This window comes from Astyanax mexicanus, chromosome 21 (assembly GCF_023375975.1).
Source record: "Astyanax mexicanus isolate ESR-SI-001 chromosome 21, AstMex3_surface, whole genome shotgun sequence".
Classification (NCBI taxonomy): Eukaryota; Metazoa; Chordata; class Actinopteri; order Characiformes; family Acestrorhamphidae; genus Astyanax; species Astyanax mexicanus.
Window position 1 is genome coordinate 19,203,345 of NC_064428.1, and position 22,263 is coordinate 19,225,607.

The 22,263-nt window shown below is 36.3% G+C and overlaps 1 protein-coding gene across 1 annotated transcript; it reads right to left on the minus strand.

Moving 5' to 3' along the window:
- Positions 1-3,025: 3,025 nt before the first annotated feature.
- On the minus strand, positions 3,026-21,234 carry lamp1a (lysosomal associated membrane protein 1a). Its single transcript, XM_007254856.4, has 9 exons — positions 21,011-21,234; positions 13,454-13,569; positions 12,192-12,408; positions 10,056-10,223; positions 9,722-9,918; positions 8,337-8,459; positions 8,174-8,240; positions 7,830-7,997; positions 3,026-6,747 (listed from the first exon to the last, which is right to left on the minus strand). Exons 1-9 carry the CDS (start codon positions 21,048-21,050, stop codon positions 6,608-6,610), a joined length of 1,236 nt encoding a protein of 411 aa, XP_007254918.3. The 5' UTR covers positions 21,051-21,234; the 3' UTR covers positions 3,026-6,607.
- Positions 21,235-22,263: the final 1,029 nt, after the last annotated feature.

Consider the following 22,263-nt stretch of genomic DNA (forward strand, 5'->3'; position numbering starts at 1 on the left):
TATGATATTAAACACCTGGTAGAACAATAAGGACCTAACAGATTTCTACTAAACTCATATGAAAGTTACTGTCTACAAGAATGTGTTTAATTACTGTACATTTGTCTTAAATAAAGTAAATCAATACTTAATAAAAAACTCAGTTTACCTGGTATAAATTCCTAGGTGCATTAGCATTTCATTTGACTAAGACTTAAAGTTGAAGACTTAAATATATAAAATACTAAAATATGTACTTAAGTATTAAATATTAAATGTACTATTTTGGAGCAAGTATGTTTCAGTTGTAATTAAGCTATATTTAAACAGCATACAAGTATTACATTGTGCTTTTGAATGTTTTTTTTCTATACAACTAATGCAAACTTAAGTAGTATGTTTTTTAAAACCTTTTTGTCAATACATTTGAAGTATATTGTAAATGTACTACTTTGCATATTGATGCACATATTGTGAACATCTTAATGTTACTGGGAAAAAAAGTACACTAAAGTGCACTTTAAGCAGTATTTAATGTCATATTTGTTTTTCTATCAACACAAAGTATAATTTAAGACATATTGCTTTTTTATGGAACTACAGAAAAAAGTATATTTAATGTGTATTTTCAGTATAATAAGTATACTAAATTGAAAATGCCCTTTTAGAATTATTTTCCTAATCTAAACATATTTGAATGCTCTTAAGTATACTTCCTTTTCACAAGGGTTGAGACTTTTTAGTGTTTTTGAGAGTTTTTAGTCCTTGTGTTGCACAATTGAATGTAGTTAAACTGCTAAAAATACAAATAAAATGATATTCATTTAATTCTGGAAATAAGAATGATGTGTTTTGCCTAAGAAAACACACATATTTGTCAATTTATCTTCAGTAAGCGGGTGTTGGACAATAGATAGGCTAGCGTTACTGCTAATACTGTGAGCTGACTGGTTGGTGAGCTAATGCTTGAATTCCAGTCAGAGCACTGAATTTAAAAGCTTTACAAATGATGTATTCGATGCTGAAACGTGATATTGGATACTGTGTTGAGAAGGTTTTGTCCATTATTCAGGATAAAATGTATTAAAACATTTATAAATTCAGATTTTACTCTTTGCTTCATAGGAACACGTTCATTTTGGACTCACTCCGGAGCTCCCTCTAGTGGTTAAACAAATCCTGACAAGAATTTCAAGTGGGTGTTTTTCTCTCTATTAGAAATTTTCTGGACTATAAGCCACATTACTCACCAAGAGGAACAGAGCAAAGGAAATCTGTGAAATGTAGTAATTGAATTTAATGGGTTGGTTTCCCGAACAGGGATTAAAGTATGATTAAGGATTTTTGTAGTAAATCATAATGATCAGGATGTATCATCAGATATTAAGGAAACATGCAGCTCTTGTCTGCAGAGCTTTAGCCAGTATTTTTATCTTATTAGAACTGTGTGGTACGTCTGTGTTGGATTTAGCCTTTGAATCTGCCCATCGCCGATTTTAGACTAATTCGATCCTCCTGATCCCAAATGGAAAGATCATTTTTAAATGTTAAAATAAACTACTGCCCCATATGAGGATGTTGTTTTTTGCAAAAATGGTTTATTGTAACAATACAACTAAGAAAATTTTCAAAGGTGTTTGGCAACAAGATTTTAAATGGGTTAAGTTTATCTTTATATCATATTTTCCAGGCCATTCTGTAGCGTGTCACTATAACCTGGCTGCTCAGTTCCAGCCCTGGACATACATACAGTACATCTACAGTCTTGGAGAGTTCAGATCAAACACATCTGGCTTTAATATTCAGATGCGGCTGGAGCATCAGGGGTGGAGATAAACCCTGCAGGGTATAGATGTCCAGCACCAGGATCAGACACCACAGCTGTGTCATCAATGATATTTTTGAAAGAAAAATTGGTCCTACATCAGCAGTTTATTGTCACATCTTAGAGTTAATGCTGGGACAGTATGGGCAAATCTATTATACATCCAATCCCTCATTTTTATCTGTGGTATTTCAGGCCTTAAATATAGAAATGGTTGTACATTTAAAAAGAATTTATTTAAGAATATCATTGGAAAATTACTTTCTTTCAGTAATTCAGTTTCAAAATTTGAAAACTTTGAAAACTTTAAAAAGAATTTAATTTAAGAATATCATTGGAAAATTACTTTCAGTAATTCAGTTTCAAAATTTGAAAACTTTGAAAAATTTTAAAATAATTTAATTTAAGAATATCATTGGAAAATTACTTTCTTTCAGTAATTTAGTTTTAAAATTTGAAAACTATATAAGACCAATTGGTGCTTTTGGCAGTTTGGGCAGTGTGCCAAGTCCTGGAAAATGAAATCCTCATCTCCATAAAAGTTGGCAGCAGAGGGAAGCATAAAGTGCTGTAAGATTTTCAGGGAAAACACTGAACTGACTTTGGACCTAATAATAAAACAGTGGATCAACACCATCAGATGACATGTCTCTCCAAACCTTCACTGATTGTGGAAACTTCACACTAGACCTCAAGCAGCTTGGCCAAAAGTACCAACTGGTCTTATATAATATTCAAATTTTCTGAGACACTGATTTTTGGGTTTTCATTGGCTGTAATCCATATTCATCAACAATAGAATAAATAAATTGTTAAAATAGATAACTCTGTATAATATATCTCTATAATATATGAGTTTCACATTTTGAACTGAATTATTGTAATAAAGTAACTTTTCAATGATATTCTTATTTTTTTGAGAAAAAAATACCGTCCAATTTGTTTCTTTGATGTTGCAATGTCTGTTTAAGGACAGTGCTTGGTTGAGTGGATAACACGTTTCCCTCACTGAGCTAGGGTCTTGAGTTCAAGTCCCTCTCTCGTGTCTGCGCGGGTAATGAGGACTCTGGTTTCCTACCACAGTCCAACAAGTGATTTCTGGTTAAAAGTACACTGTGCGTGATTGGCTGCTGTTGATGAGTGCTGAGTAAAAACGGTTGTGTGTAGTGTACTTGATGTCTAGAAAGGTGTAACTTCATTCATTCAATTGGAGAAAAGAAGTAAGTTTACACCTCATTTATTGACCTCACCAAGATGCATTAAAAACACTACAAAAATAAAAGCTCAAATCACTGCAATTTCTGAAAACTTCAAAGCAGATCAGATTAGATGTGACATTAATAAATGTTTCAAACAGTTCTTCTCTGCCCTTTCCAACCTTCTTATCAAATCTGCTGTACATCTCGACAAAAGGAATTTACATCAGTCCAAAAAAAAATCCACACATAACAGCAGTGCAAGCACACAGAAGGATATTTTTACAGTTTTCCTTGACATCACAATAATTCAGTACTATTGAGTAATTCACTGAGAATTAAGCTTTAATTGTGTGTACTGTAACAAACTAATAAAACCCTGAACGCAAGAGAACACAATGTACAGAGAGTCTGTGCACCACATCATTTTACATCACCCTTAGCTCATGAGTTTCTGCAGTGCTCTTTGCTACACGTATGTTTTCCCCATATTTAAAATGAACAATTTAAGTTAAACTGCAGCCAAACCCTGAAGTGAAGTCTTGCGTATATAACTTCTAATAAGTTTAGTCAAACTCATTAAAGTAGTGCTGAAATTGTATCCTGACGAAGGACGCATGGTTAGAAGCTCAATGTCAGAAGCTTCATTGGGTGGAGATGTGTTGGATGATGGGCGTTTTCCCTTTTTGCTGGAATCTCCAGAAGAGTCCAGATGGCCGTCGTTAAGCAACAAAAGGCAAACAGGAGGAAAAAAAATCAGAAAAAAAAATCTGAATGTTTTTTTTTTTTTTTTTCAAACCTGCAACATTGTCAGCAACATATTTTCTTCACCCGGACCCATCCAAGGCCTGAACACACTGAGGAGTTTTAGAAACCGAGTGAAAAATACAGAATTTGGTCACACATCCAGTTGAAGATGAGTTGACAGTGACTAAGATGTTTGTGTTTTAGTATTTAACCAAACAGATTTATGGAAAAACTAATTCGCTCCCCATTAAGTTATACTGAAATGGCTATTAAATGACTATGACATCATTATCAGGCTTTATTCGAGTTTTAGCCCAGCCTTTTTTAAAATGGTCAAATTAGAAATCTACTGCTGTCTGTGTAGTTTTATGCCTTATGTAGTTACTACATATAAAGTAAGGGGGTATTTGAGATTCTGCCAAAAAAACATGCTGTTTCTGCATTAATTTTCTGAAATCTCCTACTTGGTGAGTGTTGCACTGAAAATGCAACAAAGAAAATTATTCAAGTGAGAGTTGCTAAAAGAAGAAAAAAAAAAACACTTTCACTGACCAGTAAAACAAGTAAAGAGACAGAATGATTAATACTGAATTATAAAGTTTTCTTTGAAAAAAAGCAAGAAAAATATATATGGACTGGTATTTATGCAGTGGTGCAAAAAGATACCATTGATCATTGATCCACATGGAACTATATTGTTACAACTACAAAACACTAACCCCGTTAGCATACAGCTTTGTGTTGAAGTTTAGCCGCCCTCGTTCACGTTTACACTGTTTTTAAGATTAATAGGCCAGACAGTTTTCTGAACTACCTGCTTCTTCTCCTCAGTGTATTCAGACCCTTAAAACCAACCTGAGAAAGTCTATTTGTGAAGTCTCTGTGCAATAGAGAGAAAAAAATAATATATATAGAGAGAAGAAAGCAAAGCGAGAATATGATCCAAACCCTGATGCGGCAGCAGGTTCTCTAATGAGGGAAAATTACAAAAAGTACATCAATTATTTAATCCGGGCTTGTGCGCCCTCGTCATTCGATGCCGCGCTCCCTCTAGCCTGGGTTTTTCTTTCAAAGATACACCCAGGCGTGCTGGTCGCTTCACATAAAACCCCCGTTCTTTATTTACGCCAACAGCTGCGGGATCAAATTAAAGCAGCAGTTTGGTGGAATTTTCCAGATTGACGTGGTGAGTGTGTTTACATGCACTTTGCAATCTGATTACTGCAGTATATTGTTAGAGTCTGTAAGTAATCAGATCAATGTGTTTACATGTTAAAGAAACTTGGGTAATCAGACAATAGAAAACCAGTTTATCATTTTTTGCTTTGCCACCCATCAATAGTCTCACAGAATAAAATGTGACAAACATATCACATACATCTTAAACTTTACACCTCAGGAAGATCATATTTAGTAAATCTTGCTGTATTAAAAGCTGCTTGTTTGAAGTAACTATGAATAGATACTTAAAGGAGAAATACGGTGTGAAATAGACTAAGGGTTTAGTAAAATATATACATTATTGAGTATAAACCTTTATTGAATAGCTCAACTCAATTTTCTAAGGATTCTTACATACAGAGCTTTTAACTGATGCTCCCAACAGTCTTACAATGCTAGTAATAGGGGCATAGCGTTGCCTATGCAAAGAAAAACGTCAGTAAAGCTCAAAGTAGCTCTCCACACTTCTTTGGTAAAATTCTGAGGGCCCTGACAGTTTAAAACATTTTAATAAAAAGGACTGTTTATACACACAGTACAAAAGAAACTACAGCATTTGGGACTGGAGTTAGTGTTTTAAATATTAGGGCTCTCAGAATTCTACCAATGAAGTGTGGAGATTCTTTGAGCTTGTTAATGGTTTAAAAAAAATAAGATTTCTTTGCATGTGCAACAATATGCCCCAGTAACCAACACTGTGAGCCTGTTGGGAGTATCGGCTAAAAGCGCCATATTTCGGAATGTTCATACTCTATCATGTTTCACTAAACCCAAAGTCATGAATGAACTGAAATATGATTACTGAGCTACAATCTAGGTCTCTTTATTGGATTTCTTGATCTAAATCCGTTTTTAAAACCATACTCTGACCTAAGAAGTCTGACTATTCGGTTTACTTGGCTACTTAATATAATTAGAAAAGTGGAGTAATTTAATTCTAATCGGATTATAAGATGCATGTAAACACAATCATTATTCCTTTTCTTCTGAACGTAGGTGACCAGTCAGTCAGTTCTGCTATAGGGTTGTGAGGCTAACGTAGCTAATAAAAGGGAGTTCAGAGCTGGAACAGGAGTCTGAGTTGAAAAAAGCTTTGCAACATCAAAGTCAGTCACTCTATAACTTAAAATTCTGAACGCTTATTTACACACAAATCACTCACAAAATTCCATTCAAAAAATAACCTCTCAAAAGCAGATACATCGATGCAAACCTGATCAGCCACAACCAGTAAGCAAGTTTAAAGATATAAGATGGACAAAACAAAGGCATTTCAGGTCTGAACTCTGAACTGTGAGCCAATCTGGGATACAAAAAAGGTTTGAGCTGACAGGTTTACACAAAATATTGATTAGTAATAATTGGGTGATGTTGCCTTCTTCCCTTAAGTGACCCAAGAGCATTAGATAGCTGGGAAAAAAAGTGGAAGAACAATGTACATACAACCATTCATACACACGCATACACAGACGCACACACACACACAGAAACAAACACACAAACACACACAGGCCAGTCTTATGTCAGCAGGGTCCCAGTCAGTCAGTGAGTCAGTATAGTAGCAGTGGTTTTCTCCATTGGGGGGGGAAAAAAACGCTAGAGATTCGGACCGGTGGATGTGGTGGTTTTAGTGGAGAGTTCAGATGGTCTGGTAGCCTGCATGACTTCTCTTTCTTCCAATCAGATACGCTACGAGAACGATGAGTACCAGTCCAGCCAGGGCAGCACCCACGATGATGGGGATCAGCATGTTGTCCTGGTCCATCTGACATTCCTCAGCTTTAAGAAGAAATTAAAGCAAAGAACATGGAAAAAATGTGAGAATTACAGCCATGTCTACTCTAGGCATTAATATTAATATAACAGAGCATCTGCAGGTGTGTGGAAATTAAATTTTACTTTTTTAATACCACTCTGAAAGCTGAGAGGACTGAGAGATGCATTTAAGCCACGTTATCTCAGTATTATCTTAGAATCTGGGGGAAAAATAAAATGTCTAAGCTTGGTTCTCTATTTATGAATACAAATTTTAAACCTAAAATATTGTAATACCGTATTTTTCTCACTTAAAATCCTTTAATTTTGTGCGCCCTATAATCCGATGTGTCTTATGTCAGGTTGTAAGGAGCAGTTAAGCCACTCCACTGAAGTTCAGCGTTATACAGAGTTTCAGTTTAGTTCTCCATCAGTAGCAGTATTAGTATTAGCCGCTAACCGCGCTAAATGCTAACTCTTTTACTGTTCAGAGGGGAGTATATCAAGTTGTTGCCTGAGTGTTTACCATGTTAAAACAAGCTACGCGGAACGAACCACTACCTAAGATCTCTCTGGCTTGCCGGAACACTTAGCGCTAAACTGGAGAACCCTGTCAGGCGTTGTTTACTAGCGCTAACCACTAATGCTAATGTTGCTGCACCCAGCCTTAGTGGAAATCTGGAAATCTAAGCTTACTGTATATAAACGGAAGCGTTTTATTCACCCAAATAAACATTTGTCAGGAGAGAAATCTGAGTAGATTAACAACCAGTGCTTGTTTAACTTTAAAGTATATATATTTTTAATTACAGTTTTGTTTACCTAACTTAGCTTTACTTAAGTTAGTTACCATCCCCTCACCAACACTGCCCAGCAGCAGGACCTGCTGAATTAGGAGGAAAACATGGGGACACCCCGTTCCTTACTAGTTTCGCACAATGCGCCTTATAATACGCTGCGCCTTATAATGAGGCGTTTATTTATAGTGGCGCCTTACAATCCGGTGCACTTTATTTTCCACCTTTGGTGATAATCTTTCAGCTGGAGACCTGAAAAAAAAAACTTTAAATAATAAGATTTAAGAGGGAGACAGCCGTCCACTGTACCTGTTCCAAACTGGTTGCCGTTGACCCCAAAGGGCTGGACCTGCAGTCTGAAGGTGTTGAGAGAGAAGCTGTCCACCACAGGAAGAATCTGCTCAGACCTGCACATGTAGGAGCGGCCCAGCGAGCCCTGCAGGTAGTTCAGACTGCTGTTGGACAGGGTGACTGGAGCTGGAAAGAACATCACACACAAATATACAGGTTTTATTACTGTTTCTTACTTTATACTGGGAATTATTTAAATATTCATTTAACCTTAGTGTAATTTGATTACAACATTATACATCTATACAATCACTATACAATTATATTTGGTCAAGTTTTTGATGATAAAAACTCTTCCTTACCAGGCATATCAGGCCAGGCGGCAGACATACTGAGAGCACTCAGATGATACATCTTGCTGGTGGAGTTCTGCAAGATATAAAGTAGAAATACATGAGCAGAAAGTACATCAGGGAAGATTAGGAATAAAACACCACAAATAAAGAAAAACAGTGGTTCATTTACCAGAGTAAACGTGAAGGTGAGGTTGGTAAGCTCATCTGTCAGGATCAGAGTGGCAGTTGTGTCCTCACATGAACCTGAGAAAGTCGTCCTATTGGGCTGCAGGTTCACAATTCCCTGAACAGTCTGTAAGGAAAATCACAGAGTAAAATAAAATACAGTTACATTTAATACAACACACTTTCTGCATTATTATTACATTTATAGCAATTGTTATTATAGCAAACTTATATAGCAATATAGCAATTATATAGCAATTATATAGCAAACTGTTCTCATCCCTGGTCCTGGGGGCACCCTGCACTGCATATTTTAGTGCTTTTCCAGCTTCAACACTAAGAGCCTTTTTATAGGAAAGTGAGAGAAGCAGTTTTACCCCCCCCCCCCCCCCCCCCCCCCTCTTGTGGCAAGACCCTGTAATTGGAACACATATGTAATCATTTTTACATCTGAATGAGAAAAATGCATGACAGGTTTTTCAGCAATCTGAGGTGTGTTTTTTTTTTTAAAGAATAGTGTTTTTCGGACTATAAGGTGCATTTAAAATCCTTAAATTTTTCCAAAAATCGACAGTGTACCTTATAATCTGGTGCACATTATGTATAAATTCTACCAGTCAGGTTTTGAGGAGCAGTAAAGCCACTCTGCTGAAGTAAAAGTGAATTTCTTCTACTGGACTGTAGTCTTTGTGTTTACCATGTAAATACAAGCTACATGGGATGAACCACTAGCTGATGGCGCCCTGGGCTACTGTAACACTCAGGGTTCCCCAGTCTACCGCAATCTGGCGGCATTTACTAGCGATAACCACAGCTGGCTAGTGCTGCTAACCGGGGCTGGCTAGCGCTGCTAACCGGGGCTGGCTAGCACTGCTAACCGCGGCCAGCGCTCAGTCTTGAACAAAATACTGAAATTCTAGCTTACTGTAAGCTTACTGTAAATAAACTCACCCAAATAAACAATTTTCAGAAGAGAAATCCAGCACTTGTTTGACTTTACAAGAAAAAGTTTTTTTTTTTTTTTTTTTAAGAATTATAATTTTGTTTACTTAGGTGCCCCCAGCAGCAGACCTGCTGAATTAGAAGGGAAACATGGCGAGACCCTTGTTCATTTCAAGTATGCATTCTTACTAGTGTCGCCTAATGCACCTTACAATCTAGTGCACCTTATAGTCTGTAAAATATGTCAATTAGTTATTGAGTTACCATTCATTCAATTCATAAACTTGATTCATAAACTTTGATATTGTCTGATGGTTTCATGAATCAGACAGAGATCTCTGATCTGCGCCTGTTTCTTCAAAGCTCTGCTGACTGAAGGCCATTCCAGCTGTATTAGAATACCATAAATACACTTGAATGGACCCTAGAGCGTAGATGCATGTTCACCTTGTTCTGAGTCTTCGTGATGTAGGTGACGTTAAGCTGCAGTCCCATTTTAGCCAGGAGACACACAGTGCCGTTAATGTTGGTGACGTTATAGCTGCCACGCTCTGGATTGGAGGGAGGAGCAGGGGCAGGCGTGGTTGTGGGAGACTGTGTAGGAGCCACTGTGGTGGCAGGAAGATCAGCTGTACACACACTCTCTGAAGAGGACATAAAACAAAATCACACTCATTTTAAAGTAATTATATACATAAAATCTCAGAAGATGAACCTACATAACAAAAAAAAAATTAATATTAAGTGTTTAACAGTAACATCAACAACAACTGGACTTTACCCTTAGTGCTGAGGTTGGCATTGGGCATGTATGCTTCCATCCGGACGTCAGAGAAGGTAATGTTTACGTTGGAGTCCTCCAGATGGATGAAGTTGAAGCTCAGACATCTGTAGGTGGTGTTGAGCTGAGCTGAGATTCCTGAGGTGTTTGTAGATGAGGTAATGATTCCTAAAGAGGTAGGAGACAAGAGAGGCTCATGTGTGACTTCAGTTTTGGGCAAAGGCAGGACTGCATGGAAATCTCAAAACTTAAGTTGCACTTGTGTACTACTGCTATCTAGTTTAAGTTTGATATTTATATGAGTATTAATATTATTTATGTATGACTCTTTAAGCAGAACACATCATTTGTCATTACCATAGTGTTCACATCTGATCAATAAGACATAGCAGTGTTACATTACCCCAACAATAAACTTCCTTCTGGAGGATGATGATGACAGTGCTGCCTTAGTATTAAGGGGTTTATGCCAATTCTAACATTAATAATCCATGATATGATAAACAATGATTGTTTTCACTGGATGGTTGAGGAAAATGAAGTAATACTGAGTCTGTGCATACTTCTAAATACCGAGAATAATGAAAATGGTGTTCTGAGGTCAGTAGTCTCTCATACTAGTATACTTTTGTCTGCTGAATTCCTACACTGCAAAAAAGTGAAAAGATTTTAGAAATTAAATAATTCATATCAAGGCAACAAATCTTGTTTTTTTCTGACAAGGATTTTTTTGTTTACTATGCACTGTACAAGTAATATTATTCTGCATACTATACTATATACTCAAAATAAGCACAGGAAGTCACCAGTCAATTTAAGAAAAAATCTAAGACAAAATTTTTTTTTTGCTTTATTTAAGTCTTACTTCATTCATTTGGAGACTTTGTGATTGCTTATTTTAAGAAATCTTTCTAAGAAAAATTCTCATCCCATTGACAGATACCAAATTGAAAACCTCTGTAATACAATCAAGAGGAAGATGGATAATGACTTGCTTGATTTTTTATACCAGGAGTGACAAAGTTTCCAAAAGCAGTGTGTAAGACTGGTGGAGGGGAACATGCTAAAATGCATGAAAACCAGGGTTATTACATCAAATATTGATTTCTGAACTTTATGATTATAAACGCGTTTTCTTTGTATTATTTGAGGTCTGAAAGCTCTGCATCTTTTTGTTATTTTAGCCATTTCTCATTTTCTGCAAATAAATGCTCTAAATGACAATATATTTTTTTGGAATTTCAGTGTTTTTGTGTGTAAATATTAAACATTAATGAGGATGAGGATGAGTATGATGAAGGTGATCGGTCAGATGAAATGTGCTCAGACAGATGCAGAAACAGGGGCTGAACAAGGTATGTTGTTCACATAAAGACATCATAGATATAAACACAAATCCACAACTAAACACATTACTAGTTACATCTGGTCATGGTTCTCAATGTTGGGTCCTTAATGGAATGCTAATAAGACAAAATGATGTTATTGTATCAGAGGTGGTTTCTAGGATTTTTAGGGCTAATGTTGATTATTTATTTCATGTGAGAAGGATACACATCATAAAAAATAGCTTTTCCACATACAGCTCTGGAAAAAAATAAGAGACCACTTACAAATGATGATCTTTTTTTATTTTACCAAATTGAAAACCTCTGGAATATAATCAAGAGGAAGATGGATAATCACAAGCCATCAAACCAAGTTAAACTGCCTGAATTTTTGAACCAGGAGTTATCCAAAAGCAGTGTGTAAGACTGGTGGAGGAGAACGTGCCAAGATGCATGAAAACTGTGATTAAAAACTAGGGTTATTCCACCAAATATTGATTTCTTAAAACTTTATAATATTTGACATTTGACAATCTACATGCTCCAGTTATAATGTATACACCAATATATCAGGATATTTGTAAACAAATAAGGCTGTATTTTTTGGAAGGATAAATTCACATTCAGTCAGCAGAGCCCATTTCTACTTAAGTAAGCATAATACAATACACAGAAAGAAAACTGTACTTGTGTATCTTATTGTTTAGCTGTTCCACGACCCAGCAGGGGGCGCAAGTTATTTCAGCAAAAAAACTACAGCAGTACAACCTCCCTGTTAAATACACTGTAAAATAAAGCATGTTCTTACCCTTGACTGAGGACTCAGGGAAGGTGACGTTGTCGCTCAGGTTGTACCTCATACTCAGGGTGGCCACCTTGTACTGACTGTTATCTCTGGAAAAAAACAGGCCTAGTGAGTGACCACCCTCAAAGGATGCCAACAGCTGAGGAGAGACCCCCGAGTCGCCACAGGAACTACCACTGCCCACTACTGCTGAGGCCGGGAGCGGCACAGTCACTGTTTTCTGTAGAAAACACAAACGTTAACATGGAGATTTACTATAAATGGACTAATGTTTCATGTATACATGAGAGAGACAAGGACCCAGAACATTTGGTATATCAGTGTAGTTATTAAAACTGATTAACCTGCAGCTGTAAATAAATCTACACAACTTTTATAGTATTTATACCTTCCTTGTGAATCACAGTCATAAATTATGATGAAGATTATGTTGACAATGCCCAGCAGCAATATCCCTACAGCTGCCAGAATAATAATCATATAGAATAGTTATGAATGTGCTATATTTATATTGTATAAAATACTTATGTAGTAGGGGCGGGAATCTCAAGACACCTCATGATTCGATTTGATTACAATTCAGTATTATGCTTTTTGTTTATCTCAGGGCAGTTGTAATGCTTTAAATAATATTTAAACACAATATTTCACAATATATCACAATATTTCATGGTATTTTCGCGGCAGCTAAATTTTTGCAAAACTCAAAAATCAATGAGCCAACATGTGATGGATTATTTTACATGCCATTATTCAGAGCGACTTACAAAAGTGCTTTATTTACTTCTAAATTATTAGCTAGTTTGTAGAGACTAGAATCAGAAAGATAAAGCTTTGATGCTCTGTACATATGCAATATTGGAATAAAACAAACCAACGTGGACAGAAATAATTTTACCCATTCATTTACAATATTACCCATTGTGCTCACTAAGTGAGGAGATCCCATTGATGGAAATGAGCAGGTACGCATTTTTATTTTATTGTATTATGTTCCATTTATTTCGGGTATGTATATATTTTGTATTCCAGTCCCAGTGTCAGTCCCATGCTCTTAAAATTAAAATAATATTATACATCACATTTTGTATGGGACAATACATCACAGCAATAATGAGCTATTTTGACAGGGCTAGCTGAAACAATTAACTCCTCATTGTTACCGTAATAATAATAGATGAATACTTTATGCAGTTTACATGTAGTTTTACATTCCTCATTAAAACAATGTCAAGTGTGTTTATGTGTGGGTGTGAAGAACTTACCGTTCCATTGGTTACCGGGTATGTAATAGTGAAGTTGGCAGAGAGCTCTGCTTTAATACAGGTTGAATTCCCATCTTTCACCTCGAATGATACAGCATGTGCCACAGCCAACCAACCTGCAACAGAGAAATACAAAATATTCCTCCTTTATCTGTGAAAAGCTTTGTAAAGCTGTGTGAAATCTGCTGCAGGGATAACCCAGACAACCTTTTAGTGAAACCGCTAGCACTGTTTAGCCCAGAGAAAGAGACTGAGAACGACAGAAGTGACCAGTAGAGGGCGACAAGCCCTCGTTTAAAGATAAGAGAGCATAAATAAAACGGCGACAACTGAAGGCCAGGCACCATTTATAATAAATACTACTACTACTACTACTACTACTACTACTACTACAACAGTTACTACTACTACTACTACTACTAATAATAATAATAATAATAAAAATAAGCAAATAGTACGTCATACATAGAATGCAGCTTAAAGTGCTACATAACATAAAGCAATAAAAAAACAGTAAGAAAAAAATGTAAATTAAAAAAAGCAAGAGAGAGAGAGACAAACTAGAGATACAATAAATGTTGTCAGCAACCAAAGTGCCTCACAACATAAAGCGAAAGAAAAAATATATAAACAAATGTAAAAAGAGAAAAAGAGAAAGAAACAGAGAGAGAGAGAGAGAGAGTAAAATATTGGTGTTTGACCAAATAACAATAATAATGCTAAAAAAAAATTAGTAAGTGGGTGGGTGTGTGGAGATGGATAGATGGATGGGAGGGTGGATGGATAGGTAACCCTGCCAGTCTGTTGTGATAGTAAGGTTCAGCAGCTAACTGCAACGATTTAGCTACATTGTGGGCATCATATATCTTTCAAAGAGGTGGGATAGGTCATGTGACAATTATTTATTATCGTCCACATCTAAAGTTCCTGTAGTTCACTAGCTTGTTTTAATTTTCCCATTCCTACCTTTAATCGTGCAGCAGCCCCAGGCAGAAAAATGTAACTGCTGCACCATTTAAGGTGGAACATTAAATTTAGCTAGTTAGCTACTGAGACGTAGCAATTGCTTAATTGTTCCTGCTTGATAAAAAGAAAAGGGCCATAAAACTAGGGGTGGGCAATATGGCTCAAATATAATAATAATAATAATAATAATAATAATAATAATAATAAAAATAATATGATATAAAAATATTATATAATATATGTAATATAATACGAGTATCCTGATTTTGTATGAAATAAAATATACATAAAAAATAAATTGATGAAGCAATAAAAATCTTGCACAAAACTGAAGTGTAGCACATTTGTTGCATGCATATAAACTACAAACAACAATTGAAGGTAAATTAAGTAAATATTATTGCATATGATACGGCAAAACCCTAATTGAAAACTACATTACAGTCAGATAATGAAAAGGTTCTAGTGGGGGGGTTGTTTCACTGATTGCGCAGCCCTCTTGCTGGGATTTCCCATAACCCATTTTTTAGAAGTTCATCTAAAATAAAATCCTCTGCTTGCAGAGCCATGTAGCTCTAACATTTCACTCTACCCCTCTGTCTCAACAAGATTCGGGACACCCTACCACTAGGTGTTAATATGAAAGTGGTGGAGGAAACTGGTGGATTGGATTGGGACTACATGTCTCATTTTGCTCGTAGGGCCACTTGGACTTTTGACACCCGGCACTATTGTGCAAAACTAGAATGCTAATGATAAAGGATTCAGGAAGTCTATATGGACACCATCTGTCAGTGCTTATTTACAGTCACACTCACTCACATTACTGGCTGGCATTAAACAACAGTACAGCTAAAAAAAGAAACAAAAACAACCTTTGCTTTGCAACACTAGCGCAACCTGTGCCAAAAGCTTCTGGCCACAAAGCCTGACCAGCAAGCTTTAATATTAACCATGGACACAATGGAAAAACAACGCTACAAACACTGTGTAGACTACACTGAAACATCTAGAGGTGTTTTCATGTTAACAGAGGCCATCTGTTATCAAGAAATTTCAACATTGATGGAATTTCCCCTTTTAGTTGCACACAGTGGTTATTGGCCATTTATATTTCAAGATGTAAGCATTATGATTGAGATGTACAAAAAAAAAAGTTAAAATATGCACTAATGCTAGCTCTTTCACGTTCAGAGGTGAGTATATCGGACTGTTGTCCGCGCATTTACCATATTAAAACTATGTGGGAAGCTATGTGGAAAGAACCGCTAGCTAATATCGCCCAGGCTTACCAGAACACTTAGGGTTCCTCAGCGTAACACTGTTCAGCGGCGGTTAGCTGCTAATGCTAATGCTTCTGCACCCAGCCTTAGTAGAAAATTGGAATTCTAAGCTTACTGTAAACAAACAGAAGCATTTTACTAACCCAAATAAACAGTTTTCAGGAGAGAGTTAGATTAACATTCAGAGCTTGTTTGATTTTACCCACTACCCTGTGACGAGACCTGCTGAATTAGAAGGGTCTTGCTAGTCCTTAATAGTGTCCCATTATGCGCCTTATAATCCGGTGCGCCTTATGTATGAAAATACATAAAGGTGTTATGATGGGGTGGGCCTTATGATCTGGTGCGCACAATAGTGCAATATTGTACATAAATACATATAATGTTAATGAAGGCTAGTAATGTATTTGTGGCCCCCACAAATTATACATAATCTTTTTAGGCAGGGTTTGCCATTTGTTAATCTGTAAAATGGCATATGAAAATCTCTGACAAAGACTTTACAGGCAAGTATAAGACCAACCTCCCATCTCTATAAATGAGAGTGAATTACAAATAACAATACTCTAAACCAAAAGTCAGATTACCATTAAAACACATTTTACATCACTGACAAATGTGATAAAAATAGTATGCAAGTTTGTACAAAAAACATGATGCTTTGACTTGTTATGACTAGCGGACTTGCGCAGATCTCCACAACCAGCAGCAACATGATTTACTCTTTGTGATGAAGGAAGAGACTTTATCTGTAACAGACGCCATGTTGACGGTGATAAGAACTCCCATTTATATTTCAACCAGCGGCTGGTCTCCTCCTTAATAATGTCTCTGTGTTTGATTATTGTTTCTGTTTAATGTTGTATGCCAATATAGATATCTCAGAAAGCCTACGATGAAAATGTCAGTGTAGTACAGTGTAGTGTAGTGTAGTGAACTACAGTGTTTACATGTCATCCAACTAAATGTATTATTCAGCTATGACTACTAATTCATAAACTGAAAAGCAAGGTTATTATATCTCATGGAGATCCACAGGGTTCTTGTAGGTCATATGAAACAGTTGTTAATTATTATAGTACTGTAGTTTATTTTACTCAGAGTAAAGAACTGAAGAGCAACACACAAGTTAAGCACTAAACTCAAATACAAATGTAAATGTTAGGAAAATTAAGCCAGTTTTCTGAGGTCATCTGGTATAACATTTGGAATATAACATTTGGATGTTTTGCATAGCACAAACTTCAAGAACCACTGGTCAATAACATTGCATTTCACACGAAATCAGTTGGCAAAACATTGTTAACATTTTATTATATAATAATGCAGAAGCTGAACACCAGCTTTAATAGAACCTAATGTGGTTTATGAAACACTGACCCTGTAGTCTTTAGAGAAAATGCACTTTAATTCACAGAGAGATTCAGACCACAGAGCTGCCCTGTCCCTCACACAGAGAGCCCGCTGTCAGCACACACAACACAGCACACGGCCATCACGTGAGAGCCAACCACAGGCACAATGCTCTGTGTGTGTGTGTGTGAGAGAGAGAGAGAGAGAGAGAGAGAGAGACAGAAAAAGAACTAGAGAGACAAAGAGAGTGAGAAAGAGCCAAACAGAGAGACAGAGAGACTGAGAAAGAAAAGCAGAGGGAAAGAGAGAGCGAGTGAGAGCAAGAGGGTGTCTCAGAGAGTGAAAGAGAGTTTTAAAGAGTGACAGAGCGATAGAGAGAGTGAGAGACAGTGTAAGAGTTTCAGAGTGAAAAACAGTGAGTGAGAAAAAGAGAGGGAGAGCGAGATGGGGAGAGAGTGAGAGAGAAGAGAATGTGTGAGTGAGTGAGAGAGAGAGAGAGAGAGAGAGATGTGGAGAGAGTGAGAGACAAGAGTGTGTGAAAGAGAGAGATAGAGTTTTAGAGAAAGAAATCGCATGAGAAAGAAAGAGAGAGAGAGACAGAGAGAGAGAGAGCGAGCAAATATCCGTTACAGAGAAAGAGAGAGAGTTAGAGAGAAAGACAGAGAGAAAGAGAGTTAGAGTGGGAGACAGTTGGCGAGAAAGACAGAGTAAAAAGAGAGAGAAAGAGAGAGAATCAGAGAATCAAAGAGAAAGCGAGTTAGAGTGGGAGAGAGTTGGAGGAAAGAGAGAGAGAGAGAGAGAGAGAGAGAAAGAGAGAAAGAGAGAAAGAGAGAGAGCGAAGTGAAATTGTTTATTAAAGGTTATCTGAGAGCATTATGATGCCTCAGAATCCCTACACTGTGCAGTAGGCCTGTCGGTACTCAAAAAGCTGACTGTAAGCGAGTCATAAATGAATCATTCATTTGAATCGACTCTTTTCAAGTAAGAGCCTGAACCGAACTAACTGAACTGCAACAATACGCAATAAACATCTACACTCAATCAAAGGTCTTCTGACCTTTAACAAATAAAACTTGGACAGTTTGGACACACTTCACATCTAAAAATCTTTCTTTATTTTTATTATTTTCTACATTGCAGAGTAATATTGAAGACATCAAAACTATACAAAGGAACGCATATGCAATTTTGAAGTAAGCAAAAAAGTGTAAAAAAAAAAAAAAATACTTTAGATTCTTTAAAGTAGCACCTTTTGCTTTGATGCCAGCTTTGCCCACTCTCAGAATTATTCTCTCAGGTGGCTTCATGAAGTAGAACCTGGAATGGTTCTTCAGCTCTCTTAAAGGAGTACTAGATGTGGTGATCTCCTTTAATGCTTTTCCTTCACTCTGCACTGCACTGTTTTTAAGCATACATGTTCCTTCACAGTTTTTAAGTGTTTAATTATAATCTGTAACATTGCAAATAATACAAATATTAATTAGAAAGTGTTAAACCTTTGACTGCTACTGCACACACATATATATTCTTACACATACTAAAGCTCAAATCATTGGTGTCACTTTGGTGTCAATTGGTGTCAATTAAATAAAAATGTTTACTTTTCTTCATTAACCACCATCTGACCACTAACAGTGATACCACTAAACAGTGGTTTTATTGGTGTTGCTTACTTCTATTTTAGTTATATTTAGTTATTCACAGTTTTACCTTGGTCAATAAAGATATCACATTTTTGTTTAATCATTTTGTTGGGTTTCTTGTTGCAAAAACCTAATTATTTCACTTTTTTACACTTAATTTAGATTTATTTAAAAATGTTTAAAATAAAAAAAAACTTCCTGATTTTGACTGTTGTAATTCAACATTATTAAGATTTCCTCTTTCAATCCATGTCTTCTGTAAATGCTTAGCTACAATGAAAATGAGGGTCATCCTTAAATATACCTTAGAGTGTTTTACTGTATTTCCCTACTGTCCAATGAAAACCAGTATCTCCAAAACAGCAACTTTACAGGACAGATATAAAAACTTTTAAACTTTCAATGGAAGTAACTGTAAAAAGAGTTTATTTAAGTTATTTAACAGTTAAGTAAATCATGAAGATTTCTAATGCTCAATTTATCAAGAAATGTAAAGGACAGTTGTGTGTTCAAATTAAGTAGTAACTTAAAATGTATGAAATGAGACTTGTTTTTCACGTTAAAAATATATTCTAATTCTTAACAATAGATTCTGATCGATTCACATGTCAGTCAGCTCTGGGACAACTTTGTGAATAAATAAAAAAAAATTGTAGGTGGAAGAGAATGCAGAAATTGAAATATGAAAAATAGTTACATATCCTATATTAATAAAAAACACTATTTTGTTAATGTATTATAAGTTGATAACATAATAGATAATATATTATCTACTATTACCTATTAAGCTATTACACATTTTTACCCATTTTACTGCCTTCAGTGTTTCTGGAATTTGTGCAGTAGGGGTGGGCGACATGGCCCTAAAGTAATATCATGATATTGCATGGTATTTTTGCAATAATGATACTCTTTGCAATATGACAAAACAATAAAACATATTTCATGAATACAGTATTGCAACAAAATAAAAAATTTATTCTATTATTGCATACAATATATGGCACACTCCTAATTGAGATATTAAAAAATACAAGAGTATTTGTAACAGAAGTCAATGCACTCCAGATATCTCCATATATCCAGGATTAATGTAAAATAAATAATACTGGACAGATATAATCTGTCTCTAGTAGATATATAATGGTAAAAAAAGAACAGTGTGATTTTTTTCTTTTACTAAAAACAGTAAAAATATAGTATGCTGATGTGATAATTAGGGGTGGTGATAAGGCACAATATTTCAGGGTCTAATAATGTTTAGGATATAATTTTGATTTTTTAACGATATTATTGCCTACGATACAATATGGCACACCCTAATGTGCAGTACTATAACAATAACTCTAATGAAAGCTTTATATTCCATGTTGGTATTTTTATTTTATTTATATTATTCATATATTTATATATTATAAACACGTTATTTTTCTCTATTTTTGTGTTGCTGTCTGATAGTATAGTGTACCAATAGTATAGTGTAAATTTCTACCAATCTTGACTCTTGACAGTTAACAAGTTACTTAGCTAGCTTAGCTAACTAGCTAGTTAACCTAGGTTAACTAACTGCACAAGGTAGCTTGCTAAGGTCGCTAATATACAAGTTATTGTAAAAGAAATAACTATTTAATTGATTTCGTGAGTACACGATAAAACACTCCGATAATGTGAAGCTCTAAATATATATTAGTTAATTAGTTAGTTTGCTCGTACTCAGATCTACCTGTGTCCGTACTTGAACTTGACAAAGAATGAACTGCTAGATGAAACGAACTGTTCGCGACACTGAATCGGTTCGCTGCACTGAATCGAACAGAGCCGTCACTAGCTAAGTCACTTATGGCGTAGTTTGGCTGACAGGAGAGCGGCTGCACTTGGACGCGCATTTCACCGGTTTCTGCTCTGCAGGTTAAACTGAGTCAGGAGGTGAAAGCTGAGCTGTGTGACTCGCGTTGTAGTTATAATTTCCTGTAAGATAAACGGTAACTAGGTAACGCTAGATAGCTAACTAACTAGTTAGCTTAGCTAAGAAAGTAGCTAGTTAGTTAGCTTTAGCTAACAGAAGTTAAATAAACAGCTGAACACAGAACAAACACGGGTGTGTGAGAGAGTGAGTGAACGGGGTGAGTGGACGTAGCTGCTGTTGCTGTTATTTCACAACACGGAGAAGACTCGTTTGGTCATAACTAACTGGTTAACTAGCTCAGCTCGCGTTAGCGTTAGCTATTAGCCAGGTTAACTAACGCTGCGTATTTCTTTAAATGCTGTCCGTAATGAACCGCTACAGTTACCGCTATATTATAACTACTCACCCAGCAGAGCGGCGATAGCTGGTCGTAGTTTGCAGCTCATGTTGTTCCGCTGTAAATAATTAATCTCCAGTCACGGCGCAGCTCCGACTCCCCGCAGACTGATATCCGTCTTTAAATTCGGCTCGTTTTACCGCTGAAGTCTGTAAACTACGGCTCCGTTCAACAGTGTGATAAGCGCAGCTCCGCTCTCTCAGACTCTCAGCGGCGGCAGCGGCGCGAGGAATGTTCCAGTCATGTGAGGAGGGCAACGGAACCACCCAGCGCGGTCACGTGACCCCCGCACTCCACCCCCCCCTCCCTCCCTCATCTCTCCGGTCCGGGTGCAGCCGGTGTTTACTTTCCCACCTCCCGCACCAACACCGAGAACCGGGAACCTTCTGCTTCTCAATTACACATCTACACACACACACACACACACACACACACAGGTTCAATCAGGACACTGAACATAGGAAAAAAACATGAACAATATTGAAAAGTTACTTTATTTCAGTAATTCAGTTCAAAATGTGAAACTCATATATTATATAGATGTATTTCACACAGAGAGAACCATTATAAGCGTTTATTTCTCTTATTGTTGATGATTATGGTTTACAGCCAATGAAAACACAATAATCAGTATCTCAGAAAAAAATGTAAACATTATATAAGGCCAATTGGTACTTCTGTTAATGTGCACAGTGTGCAAGTCCTGCTGGAAAATGAAATCCGCATCTTCATAAAAGTTGACGGGAGCGGAGGGAAGCATAAAGTGCTGTAAGATTTTGTACTTGATATAACACAGTGGACCAACACCAGCAGATGACATGGCTCTCCAAACCATCACTGGCCATGAGCAAATTTTAAATTTCATTTGAAAATCAAAGGAGCAGAGTCTGGAGGAAGAGTGAAGAGACAGAGTCTAAGCTGCTTAAGCTGTAGTGTGAAGTTTCCACAAACATTTACTTTAACAATAATCTGCTGTTACTGTAAATTACCTGCCGGTGCACCTTCACAGCATAAAAGAGCAAGAGCAGTTTCTAAAAAATAACAGGTTTAAATAGGACACTGTCCATGAAAAAAAAAAAATGTACAAATACAAAATATTAAAATAAAACTGATAACTTCAAATCAATAACTAACTTCACCTAATATAGAGACAAAACTTTATTACTATTATTTTTCTAAATGTACTCCCAGCTTCTAATTATAAGACAATGAAGTCACACAAAATTACACTTGAAAAAACACATAAATACAGGGGTTGGACA